The 23,772-nt window shown below is 45.5% G+C and overlaps 1 protein-coding gene across 2 annotated transcripts in view; it reads right to left on the bottom strand.

The window, feature by feature from the left end:
• Window positions 1-19,201, bottom strand: part of slco5a1 (solute carrier organic anion transporter family member 5A1) — a 39,494-nt gene extending 20,293 nt beyond the window's left edge. For both annotated transcript variants that reach the window (XM_079292587.1, XM_079292586.1), the window contains exons 1-3: window positions 17,869-19,201; window positions 3,849-3,981; window positions 3,525-3,742 (exon numbers count right to left, since the gene is read on the bottom strand). In XM_079292587.1, the coding sequence (XP_079148713.1) occupies window positions 3,525-3,742; window positions 3,849-3,981; window positions 17,869-18,787 (1,270 nt within the window). In that variant the 5' untranslated portion in view covers window positions 18,788-19,201. The remainder of the gene's footprint in view (window positions 1-3,524; window positions 3,743-3,848; window positions 3,982-17,868) is intronic.
• Window positions 19,202-23,772: the final 4,571 nt, after the last annotated feature.

Here is a 23,772-nt window from a genome sequence, read left to right as displayed (position 1 = left end):
GGGATTCAGTTCCTGACTCAGCACTAAATGACCGATTAGATTGAAAATGACACACCATCAATGTCCGTTTTGCCATTCTCCTGCCCAATTTACAAGCATCAAATCATGTTCCTCTCAACTGTAAGTCCCATTCCCAACATCCCGTTTGATATGGAATCATGTCACAACTTTGAGAGAGAGAAAACTACGTCTGTCAGATCATTTTAGGACCACTGTGATGGTTGTCCTGATTTGTTCAGTGTCTAGTCTCTCGCATTTAAAAAGTTTGCTTTAAATGTCTTTGCCAGACAACACAGTCCTCAGGGTCACCACAACATACAAGCTCCTTCATCTCCAGACTGAGGGCAAAAGATTTCAGGAGCAGGTTTGACAGAATGGGGGATCTCCGCAGTCCACAGGGACCTCGGAGATCAGCCAGGACACGCTGCGGGGACGACATCTCCAAACTGTCCTTGATCTGGAACACACTGCTGGAGAGAGCGGGGGTCTGCTGTGTTATTTTGTTCGTCTTACATCCAATGAAAAAAATATTTTCAGCTCACAAAAATAGACGCTTTTCTCTTCGCTTCTTTCCTGCAGTTGATATCCAAAAAGGCCAGGAGAGGTCCCTTCCTCTAAATAATGATCAGGAACTTAAAGAAGCGAGGTCACTTATGTGCACGCAACGCTTCTCTAGTTCAATGAATCTTAACTTTGGGGGCTGATCGTTTTAACTTTAATTAGACACGGAATGATAAATGGCAGAGGAGAGAGAATTCATCAGCAGAATATGAGCTTTGGGGATTTTATCATCGACCTCGGTTCTGTTCTCTCTGTGAAGTCTTTTTTCCTCTCTCACTCTCTTTCTGTGAGTGTGTGTGGTCTGTGAAGGGCCACATTTGGGAACAAAAGTCAGCCATCAGTGTGTGTTTTAAGCCACGTGTTGAGGGCAAATATTAAGACTTTACAGTCATACAGCTATCATGAGGAGCTTCTGCTGTCTCATGCGCTTCACACACACAGAGACGAAGAACAGAAAGAACAAAAGAAAAAGGCAGGACAGCAGTATGTAAAGTGGATTAGTATTATTTTAGTAAGGAGGTTATTATGAAGCTGGCACATTGCATTTATTTGGGGATAGCCGTCTTAGCACTAATTCAACTGACCATGTTGTAGGCGGGGCAATGTTAGCATCTGTCGATGTTATCTTGGATCAAAACAAAAGGTATGAATAGAATGGTGACGCTAATTATTTCATTCCTGTGGAGCTGGGCTGTAATCTTGTCTGGGGGGAGGGACACAGATGGCGAGGTCCTGTTGACGTCTACAGCAGCTGCTCTCTCAATCAGACCGACCACCGGCTCGCAATAGTCGCCACACTCGCTCCGTTCTTGTGGGAAATGTATTTGAGGACTTGGTCAAACCGGAGACGGGTGTTAATAGCATTGTGTTTGTGATAGCTGTCAATGCACTGTAGCTTAAACAAGTGATGTTTCAACCCATGAAGCGAGCCTCAGCAGTGGCAATAAAATAAAATCCCCAACCAACACACACAATAACCAACCAATAATAATATGAGATCCATCCAGACAGTCAATCGGAAACTTTCATCGAGAAGGGAGGAGTGTGTGGACCAAACAATCCGTTGCAGCTCCGTATCAGGCTACATTCTAAGCCCACCCATTTGAGCGGTCCAATCAAATGCATTTGATTGTGTGACTCATACCCCTCTTGTAACTGTGCACCGCTCAAATATGCATCTCACTGGGGAATACGTCACAGTACAGAAGCTAAAGACGCTCTCACCTCCATTTCACTGGGAGTTTAACAACAATGGTGGGCACAGTCTAAAAAGACTTTACATTTGACAGATTTCGTGAATTTAATACGACAACTAATCTAATCTGTAATCTGAGCATTTAATGTAAAAGCAGGCCAATTTAATCCAAATTTGTATGGGAAATAAATCATGGATTAGACAAGATATACATTTATATAAAAGGTCTTCAATGATTAGTCGATCGACAGAAAATGTATCGCCAGTTATCTTGATTGTCGATCTGGTTCTGAAATAACATTGAGAGGACGTCACCTCGGCTTGGAACATACTTGACCAGCAATTAGTCGATCAATCGATGAATTCCTTTTGTCAGTTTCTTACCATCCGTCAGGAAGTTGAAACATTGAGAATTAAACAGTGAGAGTTGAGTCACACCTTATTTGAAAGTATTCGTTGAAACTACTTTTGTAAAACATCACTTTGCTTCACGGTATGCGTCGGGTATCTGCCACTGAAATATAATTGTGATAGAACATTTGTGGCTCATCTATTCTAGCAGAAAGAAAGACATTTTAAGAATTGCTTGCAAACGGCAGTCGCACAAGGTCTGCAACATTCCATAGTCAAAAGTATGACTCCCTGAGTCCCTGACGTGCATTACTGAAAATATTCAGTGTTGGCATTTTTAATTGTTTGCTGACGATCAGAAGTGGGGGAAAAAAAATAAATACTCGATGAAAACAGCTTTTTCACACATTTCACTGAAAGTGCTGAATTTGTGCGACGGACGAAACACAAACCTCAATAGGACACGCACAGCAATATAATACATTACAGATCCAAACATTGAAGTGCCTGGGTCGGCAAAACTGGCCATAGTTTGCACAACAGCCCCAAACATCCTGCTGGGACGAGTGAAACAGCAGGAGAGCCGCTGGTCTGAAAAAAAGCTTGAATGCATTCATGGTTGCATTTCGTGTTATCTGCTCTCCCAGACTAATCCTGCTCCGGGGAAAGCACATAAGCATGATTCTATGAGTTATACACCCATTTAAATAAATATTAAAATTCACTTTAGTTCTTTTGCTTAGACGCTCTACTCCTGTGTGGGGGAACGTGACTGAGCTCCCCTGAGAGCTCGTTTAAGAGAGAGCGAGTGTGCGTGTGTGTGTGTGTGTGTGTGTGTGTGTGTGTGTGTGTGGTGTCTAGCTGAAAAATAATCAGACAAGAGGAAGCTGGGAAACACTGGAGCAGAATAGAGCTTTAATCAGGGGGCTCTTCCAGGGAAAGCCAGGAGATCCCTGGTCTATCTGACTCAGAGAAGGAAAATAAATGCTCTTAAAACATTTCAAATCCTAATTTTATGTTTTTTTTATTCAAACTGAAGAATTCCTGATTGTTTGAGGAGTATCATGTCAAAAGTCGACAGTCCTAAATTTGAACAGCAAGTCCCCAACTGACAGGAATTATTTATGACTTGAAGCCATGTTTGCTATTAATTTCCTAAAGTCAATAGAACCACATGGCCACCAAAACCGCCCGTGTTCAAAGTGAATCCCTGCTTCCAGCCTCCTCCGTCACAGATCAATAACATCTTTAAAGAGGAGATCTCAGCGGAGCTTCCGCTGTTAGATATAATGACTAATCCTGGCCATCGATGGGATCACGGGCCATTTGTACATCAATAACTCACAGTTCCTTTATGTCGGGTACTCGCGACACCTCCAGAGGTGGCGAGGGAAGGCTGATATTATCCGTTTCTCACCTTTGATGTCCTTTCCAAAGCCCATGGAGGAGGAGACATTCTGGTCTTTGCTGTTGGACTTTTCCTTCATCACATCGTCGTCGCTGGACACGTCGCCGGGCGAGCCCATCTTTTTCTTCTTCCTCTTTTTGTGGCGCGGGGGAAGCTTTTTGGGGAAGGCAAACATGGGAAAGATGACCAGAAGCATGGCTACGGCACACAAGAGAAAGCCGCTCCACCTGACGGGAAGAAACGACAGGGCGGGTTGTGAAGACACTTGAGAACACATCTTTGCCACGAGAAACGCACCTAAGGGATCGGGCAATCGCACAGGTGTATATTTACCAGTTGCCAACGAAGCGGGGGTCACTCTGATCAATGTTCACGGCCGTTTTGGGGTCGACGTAGAAGCCGATGAGGACGCCTCCCAGCAGGTAGCCAGCTGCAGGTCCCAGGGCTCCCATCACGTACATGATGGCTGGAAGGGACACAGAGAGAAGCAATCAGAAACTTCTAGAACATCAAACAGCCTTTAAACTGGAGCTACTACTCATTTGTATGACAACACTTTGTTTCAGAGCAAGTTTGTTCAACTTCCTTCATTACTGCTCTTAATGACCCACTGTTAACTGTTTAAATCAGACCCGTGGGTGCTGCTCATTACCCCTGATGCATCGTCCACCATGTTCAGAACACCTGCACCGAGATCAGTGGGAACTCTCCACCGGCCCCGAGGTCATTTCTCACAGCTTTTGAAGCGTCTGTAGCAGCCGACCTAAAAGCTCCGGAAGGTCTCGCGCTGACCGGAGGGCAGCTCTCCCACGCCAGCAAACCTCAGAGAGCCAGTGGGGTGAAACATTAGCCCTCGGGGGCTTTCGGGGGCCCCTCGCTGGAGGTGAACAAATCACTCACTTTGCCGCAGGAAGGGAAAAACTCATTCAAGTTAGATAACCTCAGTTGGACAAGTGGAAAAACCTCCTGTGGACATCCAGCAGAGACGAGTCAAAGCCATTTACTCGCTGTAATCAGGGGGCAAACTTTCTATAATTACACCTGGAACATTGCTGCCAGCCGTCAGGGTGTGACAGTGTGTGTGTGTGTGTGTGTGTGTGTCTGAGAAGAGGAATCAGCTTTTTACGATGTGTGTGTGTGTGCGCATAAAATGTTTCCGTGAATGACTCATTCACAAGTAGACTGAGCAGTTCTTTTTCAATTTTCACTGGCGAGATGTCTACAAACCATCATATCTGCCAGATTACATAACAAATGCACACACACACACACTTCTCCATCAACCTCAGAAGCCATTTCAGCCGCCCTGCCAGCATTTGCATACAGCACACCTACATCACAGGAGGGTTGCTTCTTTTACTGGCCTCGTATTTTAATCCCAACACCTTGAGTGCTTTTGGACGTCCATGCCTCTCTGGATGTGTCCAACAGAGCACATGTTAACTCCTATAGCGCGGTTCCAACAACGTCCCAAAGCTCACATCCTTATCCACAGTTAATTAAATCACGGCTTCTTTAAAACGGAACTATTGGGGAGTGAAAGAGAGGAATATATTACTGTAAGAACAGAAGGCCCTCCAACAAATCTTATCAGCCTAAATAGGACACACACACACACACGTATATGTCTGTGCGAGTGTATACATTTAAAAATACATTTGCCAGTTTCATACCTATACATCTAGCAGACATGAATCCCTTCTCTAAGCAGGTGTCCCTCCCTCTTTCACTTCTCTGTCCCTCGCTTATCCTATTTATTTGGAACTCCTTTCATTGCACCATTTCTCATATCCTGCTGGCTGAGAGAACCAATTCCCCGTGGCAGTCAAGCAGCTACACAACGAAACCGGAGAAATTACCCACCAAAGACAATAAACTATTAATTACAAGAGGCAAGAGGTCATATCTTATTATTTCCATCTTGAAAATAAAAAAAAGTCTCACAATACCTGTGCTGGTGAATCACGCTCTTGTGGTAAACGGCTAAATCATTTCTAAAAATCTATAAAGCACAGAATATAGTCTATAATAGGCTGTCTGGCTGTAAAGCCGACTATGTACAAAGATGAGGGTGAGACTGGTAATCATGGATTTTAATCTTCAATACAACTAAACATCTGCCACAAAGAAAAGCCCAAAAAACAATCATTCTCGTTACATCACCTTGCAGACTGCTGACCCTTCCTGTGCCCCAAAATATAACACACCATCATTTAAACACGCCCAGGATTCAACCAGATACACCGGGCGCACCCGGCCGTTCACTCGTTAGGCAAAGGTTGAGCGCCAAGCGTGGTCCCTTCGGTTGCCCCTTTAATCTCCATCATCCCCATATTTCATCCCCCTTTGGGTGATTGTGTAAGCGGCCGTCTCGCCACTCCATCCATCACGTTAACAGCACTCGCGTCCGATTGGAGGACGAAGGGGGTCGTAAACCGCGCCTGCATCCGCCGCCCTGCCCCGCCCCGCCGAGCGGGGCGGGGCAGGGCAGGGTTTTGGTCATTTTATGCTGACTTTGCTTTATGCACGAGACATGCATGAACAGACACCAATTGAGAATGAAGTCACAGAGCGTGACAATGTTACACTGTAACGAGATATTATTGTTTATTGCACAGGAACAATAAAAAATACACAAAAGAGGCACCACAGCATCGATTACAAGTCAGTGACTTCACTGTGAAGCCAGGTCACTTCCTCCCTGCATATTAAACACACACACACACGAATGCTTAAAACGTGCATGCACATGGACATGTGACAGGGCCATCATGGGTAAGAACAGAGGAGGGATACGGTTAGAAGGTTTTATAGTGCATCGTTGACCTCAATTTAGAGTTTCCGGTCCATTATTTGTGAGGGATGGACGGTGTCAGGAGGAGGAGATTTACTCAACAATATTCCAGAAGCAGGAAGGCAATGTAGAAGGAAATAAAAACTGATAAATGGAAAGAAAATTGGCCAGGAGAGCAAGCGGAGACAAAAAAAAAAAAAAGGAGAACAGATGAGGCAGGATGGAAACGGCGAGAGTGATGGAACATAAAGAACCTGAAGGAGGGAAGAGAGTCTGTGGCGACTGATCCGGCTGTGTAACAGAGTGTAAAGCTTGCTCAGCAACAATCCCTCTCATATCTAACCTTCGGGGACCAGCTCGGTTGTCTCTGCTCTGCCTCCTCCCGACTCTCCGTCTGTATTCATGAGCTGCACTGACTCACTCAGAGCTCGTAGGGATGAATGAGGGTGAGTCAGAGAGAGAAGAAGAAGAAGAATGGCAGCAGAGCGGCGTGGACATGAGGCATGACTACAGGAAGGTAGAATGCCCAGGTGGCTGCTGATGCTGCTTTCGAACTGGTGTAATTTCATCACTGCAGATCCATTGTATCTTAATGCGTTTCTGTTATCTTGCAATCCTTTTCACATACAATTAATTTGTTAAACTGATTACTCCTTTCAGCTTTGCGGTCAGTCTTAAGTCTTGCAACGGAGCAACTTCCCTTTCCTGAAACAACTTCTGCAAGAACTGCAAGGAACTTGCACCCAGCGGCTTCAACAGTTGCCGTGGCTGTGAATGCAATTTCAGGCACAACAATAAAATGTCGTCTGTAACGCTCCCCCTCCCCTCTCCTGACCTTCTGTTCTCCTCACCCCTCACCCTTGAGACGCAGCCGGAGCGGAGCAGAGGATGAAGGAAGGGAACGCAGAGCAACCGGACGCGATGAGGAAGCACATTGCACCTGATGAAGCGGCTCCCTGGTGGCCAAACTCATTAGCACAGATTAATGATCTGATTTCATCGCGCAGACAAAATAGAAAGGACGGGACGTTCACTGCCTTGTCGGAACACCGCAGGGTTCTAAAGTGGAGGCGAGGCACTTTTATCACATCTGTAGCTCCACACAAACTGGATTGTACAAACTGTGTGTGTGTGTGTGTGTTTACATGTAGGCCATGTGCAGTAAGTCTCATTTGTTTTCACATTTTCTTACCATTTTGCAATAAAGGCTGCAGAGCTGTGAGCCTGGCTCTCTGTAGACAATCAATTATGTAGCGGCCCACCGGGCTATTAGCCTGCAAAGCTCAGGCAGGATGGCAGGCAGCAACACAACTACCGTGGATTTGTATTCAGTGGGTGACGCCAGCGAACCAATCTCTAAAAAGATTCAATCAAAACGGTCTTCTCTGCATTATTCAAGAGCCGTGTCATGTTGATTTATGCAACGCCATGCCTCACGCGTTACCCATTCGCTCTGACGCGGGGTAATCGATTCCCACATCTACCGTGTGACAGAAACAAATCTAAATGAGCCATTCCGCTTGATTTAATAACATCCTCTTTATGCGACACGTCCGCCCACACACAACTCAGAATCCTCACGCGCTGCACCGACTCTTTGAGAAAGCGGCGCTGCAGGTGACCGATGATCTGTGCGGCTGTGAAAGAGGGCGAAAAGAGAGGGACAGTGCTCTATGTATCCCTGTGTTACGGGGATCAATTCAGTCATGTGACCTCACCCCCTGAAAGACAAGAGGAGGAAAGAAGACAATGAAATTGGGGGGGAATGACTGCATTGTCATGGCAACTTGCTGACACAGCAGTGTCTTCTTACAAGTCCTAACCTTACAATTCTTTCTACCCAGCCAGAGGGCATGCACGGGAGCTGTGGCCTCACACATACACGGATGCACACAGTGGGACTAGTAGCATTAATGTGCCTTACACCACCTTCATGCAACAATGTGTGTAGCGAAAAGCACGTTTTCTCTGACTTGATTTTCTGTGGAAAGCTAGTGCGTTGATCCTCTCATGTTGCGTCACGTTCTGTACCGATGACCAATCGGACGCTATTTCAGGTTGTTAATTGTCTCATCGTATCCTCAAATGTGAAAAGCAGCAACATTTGCACCGCAAAGCATTTCAAGATTAAAACATGAACCGCTGATGAGTGTTTTTTTTCATTATTCGGATCAATCCGGGCAGAACACAGACAGCCAACCAGTCTGAAGTGTGTGCAGTATAAAGCAGCTGTACGACAAACACTGTACACATCACTCATATTGATTCAGACTGATTTACCGACGTTCATGCTCTCACCACATTCAAATTATCGCTCATAGCGGAGATTGCACGATTGTGCTCCTGCATCAAGCATCAGGTCAATAACGGTCTATATGGGGACTTGTACAAGTGCTTCGCTCCTATAGAATGAGAACCGTCAGGGAGGGAATCAAGAGGAAGTCAAGAGAGAGGGTGTGAGCGCAATGACCGCAATGGCCAGACAGATGGGAATATAATCCACTCATGCATTCATAATCTGATGGTATTCATGTAACGTTTTATTGCACGGCACTACTAGTCAATGAAAAGAGTGCTGGCGTCCCACAGGCGGAACAGTGGGTGGTAAAAGGATGAGATCAGAGTGAAATGTGGGCAGGATGTGGTGAATGTTTTAATGGATCAAGTACAGTAAAGAACTTTGATCCCGGTATGCAGGCGGTACAGACTGGTACAGACAGAACCATTCGAACAGCAACATCAAAGCTGACTTTGGAAATCTGCGTTCAGGGCGTTACTGTTATAAGCCCCTTCAGCAAAATACTTATCACAAGGGGCACAAAGGACTTAATCAGCATCTCGAGTCTGCTTTTCACATCCCATCCCCCCCTCTCGCGTTATTCGTCGATACCCCAAACTATGACCCGGTGACCTCGTCTCTCATCCAGATGTGGTGAGGTGCATGAATGAAGTTGTAGGGGGGGAAGACGCACAATTACATAAATCTACTGTACACGCTCCACTGGAGAGATGTGCCTTTTGAAAGAAAAGTCAGAAATTGTGTCGTCTCTTTTGTTATGTTTATACCAAAGCTCTTCACTGCAGGATAGGAATGCCCAAAGCTTTGTCACAGTACAAAGAAACCCCAAAACTGTAATAACATTTGCATGCAAGCTGCTGTATTTTCCTTGCAGGGGTTCCCCAAGCTCACTTCCTGAAATCAAATATTTAGAAATTGAGAGAAAAGATCACTTTCTTTATCTCCAGCTGCTCCAATGCTTCGTGCGTTTCCTCGCCGTTGATATTATTAACCGTTTTAACCAGATGCGATTCAGCCGGTCAGCAAAGACAAAGCGGCTGTACCAGTGAGCCTCATCAGTTGCCGCTTAAGCTTCTTGCATGCACGGCTCTCCTGAGGGACCCCGGTACGACGTCCCGTGTGCGTCACAACGGTCACGGATCCCGACTCCGATGCAAAAACGACCGTTTTCTGCTGATTCTGATGCTGGCGTCAGGCTTCTGGGCCCGCATTGACGGCAGAAGAAACACAAAGCTGCTGCCGTTGCTAACTTCTGTCAGTGTACACTTAAGGGACCGAGGGCTGCGGATGAATGCGAAGAAATCGAAATGGCAAACGGGCAAAAAAATCTGCGATGGTGGTGATGGAAGGACACCAGGCCAGTCCTCAGCGGCTCACTCTTCTGTGCTGCATTAAACGTGGGACTCAGCCTCTAAATCACTTGATTCCTACATAGTTTTGTATAAATGAATGAGTAAAAAATACATCATGTACATTATTTATGAACATACTACAATATATTGAGAATCAGGCAAGAATATTGTCATCGGCGCCTCTCTAGTTTTTATACAAGTTCTAATTTCAATTAACTCGGGAACGGGACGGGACAGGATTCATTCTTCCGGGATATGATTTCATTATTTATTTTTACAAGCGATCGGGCCAGCAGTGGGAAGGGAAGAGAGTGAAACATCCACTCTGGTGTCACAGTCGAATGTTCGTCTCCTCGCTTGTACTAGAATAAAGGTTTGCTGGAGTACACACTGAAAGCAACCGTCTCTGACTATGTATTATTCTCAGCCTGTAGAAAACAGCACTGTACCTAGTGAAGATGGTTGATTCTGTTCACACCAGCTGCTGGAAAGGTATTTTTGTGAATGCCGTACACAAAAGGAATCCTACGTTGTTGTCAGTCAAGAAAGTTCTCACCATCTATGCCGGTGTTATTTATCAGACAGCTGGAAATGCATCTCTCTCTCTTGCTCACAAGCCCCCCTTGTGACAAGCCAACACAACCAACACAGCTCTCTTTAACTGGCTTACTGATGGAATGTCGTGCAAAGACTGGGCCTAATTTCTTTGCGCCTCCGCCCTTTTATAGGACTTCATTTTTTAAATATCTCTCACACACTGCCACATTGAGCAAATCCTATTGCTCGATACTTAATTGTCTAATCCACCATCTTTGGTGGATTTTCCTCATAATACATCTTTCTTTGTGAATCTCACTCCCATGCCTTTTACAGAACTTGAGCAAATACACAATTTCTATTCTATTCTTCTAATGGAAGGGCAGTTCCAAGAATTTTCACAATAAAAGCTCCTATTTAGACAAGCTCAGGTCAGTATCGAGCAAATTTACAGATCATGATGCACAGGTAGGCCAACAGGCAGGAACAGAGGGTCCACGTTTATTTTGTCCCCCATTTCTGGACACGCTGTTAAATCAACAAATTGCTGGTCTAGGTTCGGATTAGTCATCAGATTTGTGAGATTAAGGGCACAATGAAGCTCCAAAAAAGGCATTTCCAAGTGAAAATTGACCACACTGTAGCTTCACAGCTTCATCAAACAGTTGGAGTCATTGTGGAGAGGAAGACTGGGCGTTTACCTCCATTGGTTGACGGAAACATATCCCGTTATTATGCCTAAACTTGCTTCATTATCAACTTCTGATCAAAACGGTTCCAGCCAATCAGCTCTACCTCTCGCCAAAACACACACACACACACACACACACACACACACACTGGTGGAGTGCCGTCACCACTTTGTGTGTCCGTGCATACATAATGTTCCAGCATTCGAGAGGGTGGCAGATAATCTTTCAGCTGATGAGGGGCCGTGAAAGGGACATCTGGGCCGGGGGGTGCAACCACATTATACTTAGGCACCGAGTATGTGTGTGTGTGTGTGTGTGTGTGTGTGTGTGTGTGTGTGTGTGTGTGTGTGTGTGTGTGTGTGTGTGTGTGAATCCATTTGAGTAGGGAGTACGGGGCTTAGGTGTTATGCCAAAAGCGTGCACCTGCATCTTTTCAGCCTCTCTCATTCAGACACGGCACAGCAATCTGGTTCGTAGTGCTAACCCTCATCTTTGGCCAGACCCAGGAACATGGCCGATTCATCACTTTTACCCTCTTCTGTCCAATTCCAGCACCAGCTACACCTCAAGAGGAAAATAAACAAGACTGATGGTTCCATTCTAAAGCATTCAGCTCATGCCTTTACAACTATTTTGATGCCTGCATGCGTGTCCTGTGTGAGCTGCATTCCTTTGGCAACAGTATCTTGAAAGGATAACAAGCTAAACGATCATTAATAGCTGAGCTTATGTGATCTTAACCATTAATCTGGAATACTTTGATGACTATTGCCGTGAATATAATTACTGTGGCTGAACACGCAGCAGATGGAGTGACGACATAGCAGCCCTGCTTTCATTCATACTGCCTGTTGTAGACCTGTTCTGCAGTAGAGGTTCCTCCCGCACACTGTGGCACAAGTTAAAATAGCAGGCTTCTATTTGAAAATGACCACAGTACCTGTTTAAGGCTATTAAAAGAATGCTACTGAGTAAAATTAAAACTTTTCTCCCAAACATCCCACAATAATGAGCAAACTCGGATCAGCTAACATAAGTGGACGACTCTCGTCTAAACACTGTCCAATGAGCAGTGTCGCAGTTACACGTTAGCCCGAGTACAATGCACAACCAGCTTAACGCTACGTTTAGAGGCATAACAGAGCTTGGCAGAGCCGCCACAACAGACAGAAGAATGTGCACGGTGAAATCTTTATGCATTATTTTTCAACAGATTTGTATTTGAGTGTGCATGTGTGTGTGTGTGTGTGTGTGTGTGTGTGTGTGTGTGTGTGTGTGTGTGTGTGTGTGTGTGTGTGTGTGTGTGTGTGTGTGTGTGTGTGTGCAGCCTGGACACTAGAAAAACAGCTGAAGGTCAGAAGGGGACAACAAAAAGAGTCCAAGCAAAAAGGACAACCAGTGAAAAGAAAAGGTCAATGAATCAAACACATTTTATTCAATAAATTGTCTCACCAATGTCGCTGTAGTTAGCCAATCTGCTTGGATGTCCATGTCGAGGACCGTATTTGTTGACATTATCCTCAAATTTGTGACCAATAGTACGTTTTCTTTTTGTGCTCAACACTTATGTAAATGTCATTAATACCAGCGGCCCCTCCTCCATCGTGCGCCATCTTTGCAGCAAAGGGGTCAAGGAGAACAATAGGCAGTCCACTGCTCTGAGGGCATAACACTCGGACGGTGGGGGATCTTTTTCATTTCTGTAGGAAAACAAACACCCGACAGGCTGAATCAACTCGGGGGGCGGGCTGAGCCGAGCAGATAAGATGAGGCACGGAGGGGGATGTAATTGAGCTCGACATGGACGTACAGGCCGTGTGTGTTCACTATGTGAGACCACTTGATTCCAGAGAGTTGATGCAGGTCAGATATGTCGATTCTAGGAATCTAGTGCTTAATAACAACCGTATCCTCTGTTCTGATAGCCATCGTAGGACATCCTGCACCACTGGCGACATATACACATCTGTACTTAGTGACAACAACTCATTTCCTGACTGGACACAGCAGGCAAAAAGGGATGGGCATGTTTCTCTTCACAACGCTGATTAGTTCAATCAGAGAAGATACACAGAGGCTGCAGGTTTTTGAGTGATTTCAGCCAGTAAGAGACGCAACGACAAAGGACATCTTAAGTGGAGTGGCCTCTCCTCTTGTTGTTATTTTTGTTTCAGGCCATAAAACACGTAGGAACAGATGCGATACCTCAGGGGACATAAAGAAGTATTAAAGCTATCCATCTAGATGGGAAATGTAAAGTGAGAAATAAAAATAGAAGGCTTTTTGCAAGGAAGATGGTGGTACTGTAATTTGTCCACATTGACAGACATGGTTCAGGTCATTATGTAATCCCCCTCCCCTGACACTCGACAATTAGGATTCATGGCTTCGTGGGTAGGGGGAGGAAGTGTCTGCCAGCCTGAGCTTTTTGCTCTTACTGTGGAACATCTGGCCAAACACATAAACCACTCAGCCATAACATTAATCAGTCTGAAAATCTGAATCATGTTTTATTTCCCAAGCAGATTTCTAATGTGTTAAACGTCCAAAAACACACGAGAAGCAACAATCCCCTGCAGTGTTTCTCTGCAGTCACAATTGAACCGCCTCAAAAGCTATTTGGGGGCATTATGTAATCTCAAGTCTTAACCCCAGCCAACAACAGCCAGGGATCAAAGCAGATTTGGTAGAACAACACGGCCCAAAGAGCCAGCGGGGGAACAAAGAAAAAAAAGAAAGGAAATTCCATTTCTTTCCTGCATAGCTTAAAACAAAAGGTTTCTCAGAATTCCTGCGATCACGAAAAACCTCTTGCGGCGTTTCCCCAGGAACCTTCCCACACTTCCAAAACAACACTGAAAAAGTGTCCAGCAGTCATCGGCCAATGAGGCGCTGACCGTACTACGGCTGCTGAGGTCAGGACCCCTGCCTCTGGAAACAATCGCACTCCCACACTAGTCTGAACGCTCTCCGCCTTATTCCATCCCTCCTACTCTCACTGCGGACTTATTAAAAGACAAATTGGGAGTGCAGGTTGGTGGAGAGAGGAACAAAAACAAAGAAAGGTTTTTGAGTCATCAGTGGCACAGGATCCGCCTCAGAGGGATCAGTGGTCCACAGGAGAGGCATGATAGTAGTAGTAGTGGTGGTCAGAGCTGGCAGGCCTGCAGCTGAAGAGGTCGCCTGCTGCTGAGTAACAGCACCGAGTGAAGGGACACGGCGGTATTTAACCCTTCCTTGAGGATAAGGCCAAGGGGCAGTGATGAAACAGCCTTCTTTTAATCTGTGTGTCAGCCTCTGACGGGGTCAAACGTGTACCCAAACAGATCCCGAAATGTGATCCGTCAGCAGCCTGGTGGGGCGGAGAGAAGGGACGCGTGTGTGTTTGCGTCTGTGTGTGTGTGTGTGCGCAAGATCTGCATTTTGCTTTGGCTGCTAGGCAGAATAGGACAAACAGTTTAACGGAGTTGACTGAGTGAGCACAGAAAGGGAAGCGCCAGGGCTGTGACGGATAATACTTAATAAAAAACACAGCGAGGTACGACTGAGAATTAAATGTTCATTCCTGTTGTTTTCTCTCTAATCTGGTGGGGACACACACACACACACACACACACACTTTAGGAGAGCGACTGAGAGCAACTGTTCTTTCTAAATTTGTCAGAGAGAGAGAGCAGAGAACACAACCCTTGTGCTTATGCGAGCGCGTGTGTGTGTGTGTGTGTGTGTGTGTGTGTGTGTGTGTATCAGAGAGCGCAGACAAGACCAGTCTTCAAGCCGTCCCCGTGGGTGTTAAAGCTCCTCCTCTTCCTAAATTGGGCCCCACCTCTTCTCCACCTCTTAAAATAAACGGCCCTCTATAGTCCCACTATGTCAGGCCGCCCTACGTCCGACGTCGTGGTGTTTCCGTGAGCATCTAACCGAACATTAATAATGCACACAAGCACAAATAACACTCGATGAGTGTGTCATCGGCACTACAGACGAGTTAATGCAGAGGCAGTGGGACTTTTGTAGGCCGGGGAGGAATCGATTAACATGATCCTGCATGTAGAGAGGGGGCAGCCGCATGTGTATTTGTATGCAAAGAGGCTGCAAAGTCAAGACAATAAACAGGTTATTGAAGACAAACTGTGCACAAACAAAGGGTTATAACAACAGTATGAATTCCAGTTGTATTTTTGCAGCAAACACCTCGTCTGGAATGCGGCGTGGACATGCAGACAGCAATCTAATTAGAGCCGACCTCTCCATTCACCCCACATCAATAACAGCTTCTCAGTATCATTAGCCTGTAAATCACAGAAGTTGCCCCCCCCCCCCCCCCCCCTCTCATAGCTGGAGGTCACAGCCACTGTCCGAAGCTGGTAATGGATCAACAATTCAATGAGGAGAATTTAGTTTATTGATCATTTAGATCTGTGGGTCATAGCGTTGCCAAATCAGACGGAGATGGTGTCAGAGTGTCGGAGTGTTGGAGGCAACAGTAAACAGCGGAGACTGCAAATCGAGAACAAAAGCCGGGTGTTTCAAATAAAGTTTGTTTTCTCGTTTACTCCAGAAGTGTTACTCAACCGGAGAACAGAAGCCTCAGCGAGTCACCTTCGTACAAGATGGAGTGGCTCCTCAGAGACAAACGTTCACCATAGTAACGCCGAGAATGCTATGCTGTAAATCTGTCGGAGCAGAAAGAGAGAAAAGAGGCAGAAATGTGCACACGGTGGCTACTTCCACACACACGAGCTGCCAGGTTTTGTCCTTATAGTCTCTGGAGGAGTGCTATAAAACCACTAAAAGAGAGATATATACGAAGCCAAATTAACTACACCCTCATTTCACCGTTCGCTAACAAAGTGGAGAAGAAGATGATGTAAAGTTCAGACGCTGTGCCCGTCACATTACCATAGAGATGTGGGGCCAGAGCTGGGAAACGGGGTGACGGGTCAGAGGGAATGCCCTACTGTGTGTATGCATGCATACACAAAGATAACATCCTGACGCACACACACACACACACTCTCTCTCTCTTCCTCCAAGGGCACCAGAAGTACCCTCAGTGTAAATCGCATTGTCCTAGAAAAGCAAGCAGCTCCTCCCCTCTGAGCCGGAGTAAATTGAGAAGGGGTTTACATTAATGGGTGTGTGTGGGGGGGCCATCTCGTGGTAATTCCGGGTGGGGGGGTAAGTCTCCTCGAGAAATGGGTAGCCTATATCGACACAAAATTAGAAAATATAAAAAAATGGCTTGGAGGGTTTAAGGATGAACAGGATGAAAGAGCTACATTTGACCCTCTTGTCGGGAGAACGGGGGACGGGTGGATGTTAAAAAGCTACATTTCAATGTTAACTCTTACACTCGCCAAACAATGTGTCGTTTTCTGAGGTGAAATGAAGAATTATGTCGAAAACGTGGATTGGATTTAAACTACCGTGACAAGCCATCACCACCTGGAATTTCATGCACCAAATACCAGAACAAGCCTTCAGAGAATGTCAGACATATAAAAATGTACTGAAAACACCTGGATAATAAAAGTGAAGCCCGGCTACCACGGCTATTGTGACTATGTGATATAACATCTAGGACATTTTCCCCCAATTATCTGCAACCACAGACATGTCAGAACATGTCTGCTTTCCCAAAGCAGCTTGTCAAGGTCAGTGCATCTGTACTCTGGGATGTCTCGACCGCGATGAGGAGCCTTAGGAGGTCCCGATGCATCTGCTCTGCAGTGCCGAGGGCACAGCAAGCCTGTGTTTGGGGTTGTTTTCTCCTTGTTTTCCTGCCTGGTTCAATAAGCTATGCTGCATTGGCTCCCTGTGACGCAGGGTCCCGATCAATACTGGGTCTCGGGGGCAGCGGAGCGGGGCAGCGAAAGTACTCAACGGAGAATATGCTTCACAGGCTGGGTAATGTTGTGATCAAGTGTAGCAGCGCGGCTAATGCTGTGCAACCGGGTCAGTGTTGTTTTCCGTCCAACATGGGTGCATGCACTGCTCCTCACAGGAGACCAAAAAAAAAGAAAAGAAATACAACTCGCATACTGAGAATTTAACGCTGAACGGATCAATTGAAAGAGGCAAACATTCAGCGGCCATTTTTCGCTACTTTCTGGAATTTAATCCAGAATATAAACCAATAGATTAAGCGATGATGGGTACAATCATTAGCTACAGCCGTACACACAGGTCAGTGGGACAGTGACCATCTGTGGAAAGACACCAGATCGAGGGGCGCCCCATGGCCCCGATGACCCAACTACAGCGCTCAGGCAGACAGCAAGATGACTTCTGTGTTACTGCTGCGAGCCTTCTGTGCACACACACACACAGCAGTGTTATGGAGACACACACTCAAGACAGTACAGGACCATTAATCATAAGCAACCCAGTTCTGCTTCTCATCCCACACTCCTCTCACGTGCTTCCGGCCCATCCGTGGTTGACTTTGCAGATTCTGTATTTACCTCGATGTGGTGCAGAGGTTGCATGCCGCGGAGAGAGGACAAAGGGGGGGGGGGGGGGGGGGGGGGCTGGTGGGGGCGAGTGCATTTTGTTGAACTCTGGAGGTACACATACATACATACATACATACATACAAGACCAAACCAGCTACAAGCCGCCTTCTTCATCTATCACAATGCAAACATCAAATAAAATGAATGACAGGATGTCTTACCCAAGTAGAGAGATGCATTTTCTTTCTTCACGTTGTCGTCCAGGTAGGTGGGCCCCAGGGTGTAGATCGGCGTGGACCCCATGCCCACAAGTATCTGGGCGCATATGAACAGAGTCACATACAGGTTGTGCTCGTTGCCTTCCTGGTCGCGGGGGCACGACGCCACGTCGAGCTCGCGCCCGCTGCCGTTGCCGGTCTGACAGAGGCCTTCGCGGCCCATCGAGGAGTTCACCTCCTGGATCTGGTAGGGCGGCGAGATAAAGTGGGGGAGGGAAAACAACGCCGCCCCTACGGCGATGATCACACCACCCACAGCCAACCAGCGGGGCCTCTGGCCCCTGCCCCCGAAGTAGGAGATGAAGACCACCACCAGCAGGCTGCCGATGTCGAAGCAGCTGACCAGCAGGCCGGACTCGGAGCTGCGCAGGCTGTAGCGCTTCTCAATGGTGGTGATGACACTGCTCAGGTAGCCCGAAACCATCAGGGACTGAATGAAGGTCAGGTAGCACATGCAGAACAGGAAGCAGCGGGAGTCCCTCAGGATGACCCGCGCATACTTCCTGGCTGGGATGCAGATAAGGCGGGTGAGAGAGAAACCAAGTTTTTTACCGCCAGCGGCCCCCCCTAGAGAGCTACTGAGTCCCACCATGCTGGAGGCCGAGGGGGAGAAGTCCGTCCTGGAGGAGGGAGTCTCCGCCTGACTGGAGTCTGGGGTTTTGGACCGGAGCTCGCTGCCCTCCTCCGCGGCCACACAGGCGCGGGCGGCCTTTCGATCCGGCGGACAGGGTCCGTTCAGGATGGGCAAGCTCTTGGACTTGAAGCAGGTCTCCGGGTCCATCATATACTGGTCCTGGAGCTCACGGATCTCCAGAGACTCGGAGAGATCGCTCCCCGTTTCGTCATTGTCCGATGAAGTCATGGTGCGGCCGGAGATGCAGCTTCTGTTGGCCCCCCGGCTGCGCTGAAGAATCAGTCAATAACTATACTGCCACATGAGGACACGGTGGAGCTGGTGCTGGAGAAAAGACCTGCCAGCGGGTCGGACCGAGCCCCTCTAGTTATGTGCATGTTTTATTCCACATAGCTTACAAGCCAAGAGGGTTATCTTGTCTGAATACAGAAGAACATCAGCTTCCTTATCTTAACACTTTAGAATATTGTCTGAGGAGTGAATTGTTTTAAATAAATATCTTATTCGGTTAAAAAATGATCATATACAGATAACAAAAAGGTGCTGTCTTTTCAATGTTCCCCCCAAATTAGGATTCCATGTGGATTTTATGGCTCTTTGTTAGATTCATTGGGGGTGTTTGTAGCCCTTGTCCCAGAGATGTGCAGCATCCTATAAAAAAAAAAAAGATAAAAACATGAAAATAAAATGTTAACATGTTGCAAAAAATGTTGAGACTTGCAAAGTAGCAACATTAATACATATATACCTGGAAGCAGATACAATATAACAGCTTTCACTTCTGGCTTTATGGAATATGTGTCCACCCTGGATTAAACTGGTCACTTCATAACGATACATCGCTAACGCTAGACACATGGAAATATCACAATAAAAACAAAGAAAATGTACCTACACGGACGAACAGACGCATATGTGTATAGGTGTGATACTGTCGCAGCGGGGAACCTTAAATAACAACGCGCGTTCCTTTGTCAAAACGAGAAATATATCTGGAGAACAAAAGACCACGCTGTCCACAAACGTCTCACTCATGACTTTGAAAAGAAATTTAAAAAAAACCCCGATTTAGCACGAGACATTTCTGAAATTAAGCGACGATAAGTCTCGGCCTTGACTAAAAACGGTGACAAATATTATTTGACGTAAGTTGAGTGAAAGGCTGGAGGTTCAGAGGGCTGTAATACTCACACAGGACAGAGGGAGGTAGCCTGTTGTTCTCACGGAGCGGCCACTCAGTGAATGAGGTCTGTTTGATGCGGATGGCTGCTGCTGGTGGGCAAATGCTGCCTTCATGGGCTGTTGGAAATTGTATTATTCAGAGATCGAAGCACCAATAAAGCTGAGGGGGAAACGCGGTTTGAGGTGAGGTTTGATCACTTACGCTCATTAGTACATACATATAAAAGGTGATATAGATGAAGATTATACAAAGTGATTTACTAACACATTTATTAAATATTGATATTATCCATGTAGACTTACCCAACTGCTTTTATAAAGTAGATTTGTGATACTTGAGCTCTAAAATGAAAGAGAAAATAATCACCATCACACATGTCTTGGTCTTCTTCGCTTTTTTATTTTTTTTATCAAACACACATTATGACAACTCTTATTTACAACCTTCAAGATACACTAAAATCCAACGAGGAGAAGGTAACTTGAATGCAGCAAACGTGCGTATGAATTATTTGTGTCCTCGGACACATTGGGACTTGTAGTTTCTAACGTGAACCAGCGTATACCAGCATGCTTTTCGGCCCATATGGTGGCTTGTTAAGCGCATTTGGCCGCACGGGACCCTTGCTGACCCAGCAGTGATTGGTAGAAAGGATTCTGATGGCCATTGCAACAAAACATTTGGTACATTTATGAGGTAAACATTAATAATATTGTAATATATAAATAAAGGTAATTGATTCAGTATCTGTCGACATAAACATTTGACACTATATTTTATTTTTGAAAGGTAAAATGCCACTGAATGGAGATTCATTGGAAAACCTCGGTGCTGACAGAGAATTAACTTGCACCGTTTTGTAGAGAGGGAGTTGACTCCCAGTGGCTGTCAACGGGATGGATGACTTACCCCAAGGTCATTAATTCGTTTCCTGGACTAAGTAGGCGGGTGATCAATCCTGCTCCTCCTCCTCCACTCCTCATTCTGATGCTCTTTGGTTCCGTCTTGGAGGAATAGTGTTTGAACGAAACCGGAATGTCAAATCTCTGCCTCACTACCCAAATTTGGTACGTGTGAAAGTAAATGTCTTATATTTTTGTGAAGTCTATCATCAAAAGCACTTTGTTTTAAACTAAAGTGACACACAAGCTTATTTTTATTCCCCAAAGTGTGAAGACTCATGCAGTCCACCACCTTGTTGGTGCCTGATGGAGAAAGACTGTCTTTCATAGGGATCAGTGAGAAGCATCATGGTCCTCTGTGGCCTCTGTTCAGGGGTTTTAATGTCCCTCTCTGGCTATCAGCATGCAGAAGGCTAATCAATACTTCAAACCACCATGAATACAAAACAGCACAAAGGGAAGAGAGGAATTATTCCACAAATAGTGGCACTGTATCATTATGGCAAAGCACCTCTGCAATATTGGGAACTCTCTTATAGAGGCAAAAGTTGTTTGCATTTAATTAATCAATGTCAATTTAACATCATGAGATCAAATCAAGACAGGCATTTGGACAGTCACCCTATGACACCACACACTTTAGAGAGCGGCGTTGTGTTGTAGTAAACATTTTCTTTTCATACCTAAATTTGTGAACTTAATCCATTTTCTATTTTGGATATTTTGAAGTCCAACACAATACTCGATCTCTAATTATTTGCAATCAAGTAGCAGGAGCTCAAGAGGAGGAATATGCAACACACTGTTTATATTCTTTGTCCACAGCAGAATTATTTTTGCCAGCCAAATGCCATTGAGTTGGAGAAGATATGGAAGTTGCAGGGGCATTCAGTTCTCAGAGTGAACAGGAGTGGCTCTCTAAAGGTTAACATGTTCATGCTTCTTATAGAATAGTTCTAATGTATAGAGCACAGTACAGCTTCAGAAGAATCAGCTGCAGAAGAACAAAACGTGTCTGTTTTTGGTGCAGAAAAACAAACACAAAACTTCCCGTGTGAAGGAGTGAACCAGTACAATGGAGACTGAACAAGCATGCCTGCATTTTTAAAAGGGGGGGGGGGTCGTTACAAAGCTTTCCTTCATATCTAAATGTTTCCCACAGTCATCGCCAACCGTTATTGCTGCATTGCATTTCTCATAATACAATAAAACATGTTAGAGCAACTGTAAAAATCAGTTTATCGCTCATAGGGGGTCAGAAATCAAATCTATTTAAAATATCAATATTGATGGGCATAATTCAGACCAGTGTTATGCAGAAATTGATCACTCCCCATTCAGCTGGCTCTTCAGATGGTGATTTATGTTTAATCGAGAGAAAATTCAATCAAACCGAGAACCCTCAAAACAACTGTCTTGGATCCATTTACAGTGTGATGGAGCAGTGCACTGATTTCAAAACTGCGCACTGCTTCCACAAAGGAGAGAAATACAACACCACCCCCTGGTGCACGATGTAGTTCAATGAGACCAGGATCTGCCGAGAGGCTGTGTTTCTGAACAAGACCAGGTGATGGCGCCCAGTCCTCAAGACTGAACGCATCAAACAGAGGGACGGGTTGCCTCATATGCAGGTATTTCTCTGGTTACACCAATATTGCATAGAAAGCTTTGATTTGAATTCGTAAAAGATCTGTCTTAGAAACCAAAATCGAATTATCTCATCTGGTGGAAATGAGTTGGAACGATGTGTTTACCAGCTGCACAGTCTAACCAAAGTTTGTACATCAAGTTGCATCAATTTTGACCGACCTTTTGAATCTGTGCCTTGCAAATGTATATATAATCATAATGATAGAGAGCTGTGTTACCACTTTAAATGAATTGAAAGAAGAATTATTTTCTTTAATTTCATGAAAGTAGATTGTTAGACTGGCAATATACATATTACTTTTTATTTTATTATTTACCATCAATGACATTCAGCATTCCTTTGATTTGGGCATTTCATTTGGTTTTGTCTTCCTTTTACACATAAACACGTAAAATGTACTCTTTATAGTGTTTAAAATGCTTGTTACAAAGATGTTGTGCTTGTGAAATATCTTCCTGTCAGTCACTGAGTGATTACATCATCACCATCATCATCCTCGCCATCATCTGCAGCCGGGTCCGAGACTTCCCATGGCCTTGGGCCGGTCTCCCCCTGCTCCATCCCACACTCTTCCTGTTAACCATCCCAACTTTATTGACATTACAGGAATCACTAATGAAACACAGTCTGCTTCTCAGCTCACCGTGTCTGCCTGTGGAGCTATTAAAGGGCCTCACACACAAACCTATGCAGACATGTGTGCTCATAAATATACTGTACGTTCCCATCCCCCCCCCAACAACAGTTCACACATACACACAGCAGTCTTTTCCTGTATGTGTAGCCTTGGTTATCATATCCACCCAGTAACATATACGGGAAAATGCAACGATGACTGACATTGAAGTGTTTGCATCTGTAACTGGAAGTCAGGGGTGCTTCTATAGTTCCAGGACTCCAGGATACCTGCCTCATAAGGAAGCATAATCAAACCTGACGAATCAGCGGGCTCTTCGTCTCAGGGCCTCTTGATTGTTTTTTTGCATCATGAGAAGAAAGGTGAAGGAAACAATCCATCCGTCTCTGACTGTTGCACGGCTTCATCAGCTAATGGCTTTACAACTGCACTCAAAGATATAGGAGGACTCTATGCTTGAACTATAACCCTCTGTGGTACTGTTTTACCACATTCTGTTTACTGGAAAGGCATCCTTTTAAATTAGCAGTCCTCCTTTGTGTTGCATTCTAAGGTCAACATTCTTGTGATGTGGACAGACTCCCTGGTCTGCTGTCGGGACTACTCCCCAAATTAGGTTACCCATTCAGAGGGGCTTGCAACTGGGAACTTTGCAACCCAGAGAGCGGCTGATGCATATGAATAAGGCAAGCAGATCAGGACAGAAGGGTGGTGTAGTAATTGTGTTAAAAAAAAGCGCAAGGGCCCCAAAATAAAGACCCCCAGTATAAGCCTGCGGAGCCCCCCTCACTGTGCAGAGCAATCCCAGCAGATTGGGCCCCATGCTTATGCAAAAAG

The sequence above is a fragment of the Melanostigma gelatinosum genome, assembly GCF_949748355.1.
Source record: "Melanostigma gelatinosum genome assembly, chromosome: 20".
Lineage (NCBI taxonomy): Eukaryota > Metazoa > Chordata > Actinopteri > Perciformes > Zoarcidae > Melanostigma > Melanostigma gelatinosum.
The sequence above is the reverse complement of the archived record's forward strand: the minus strand, read 5'-3'. Positions and strand labels throughout refer to the sequence as shown.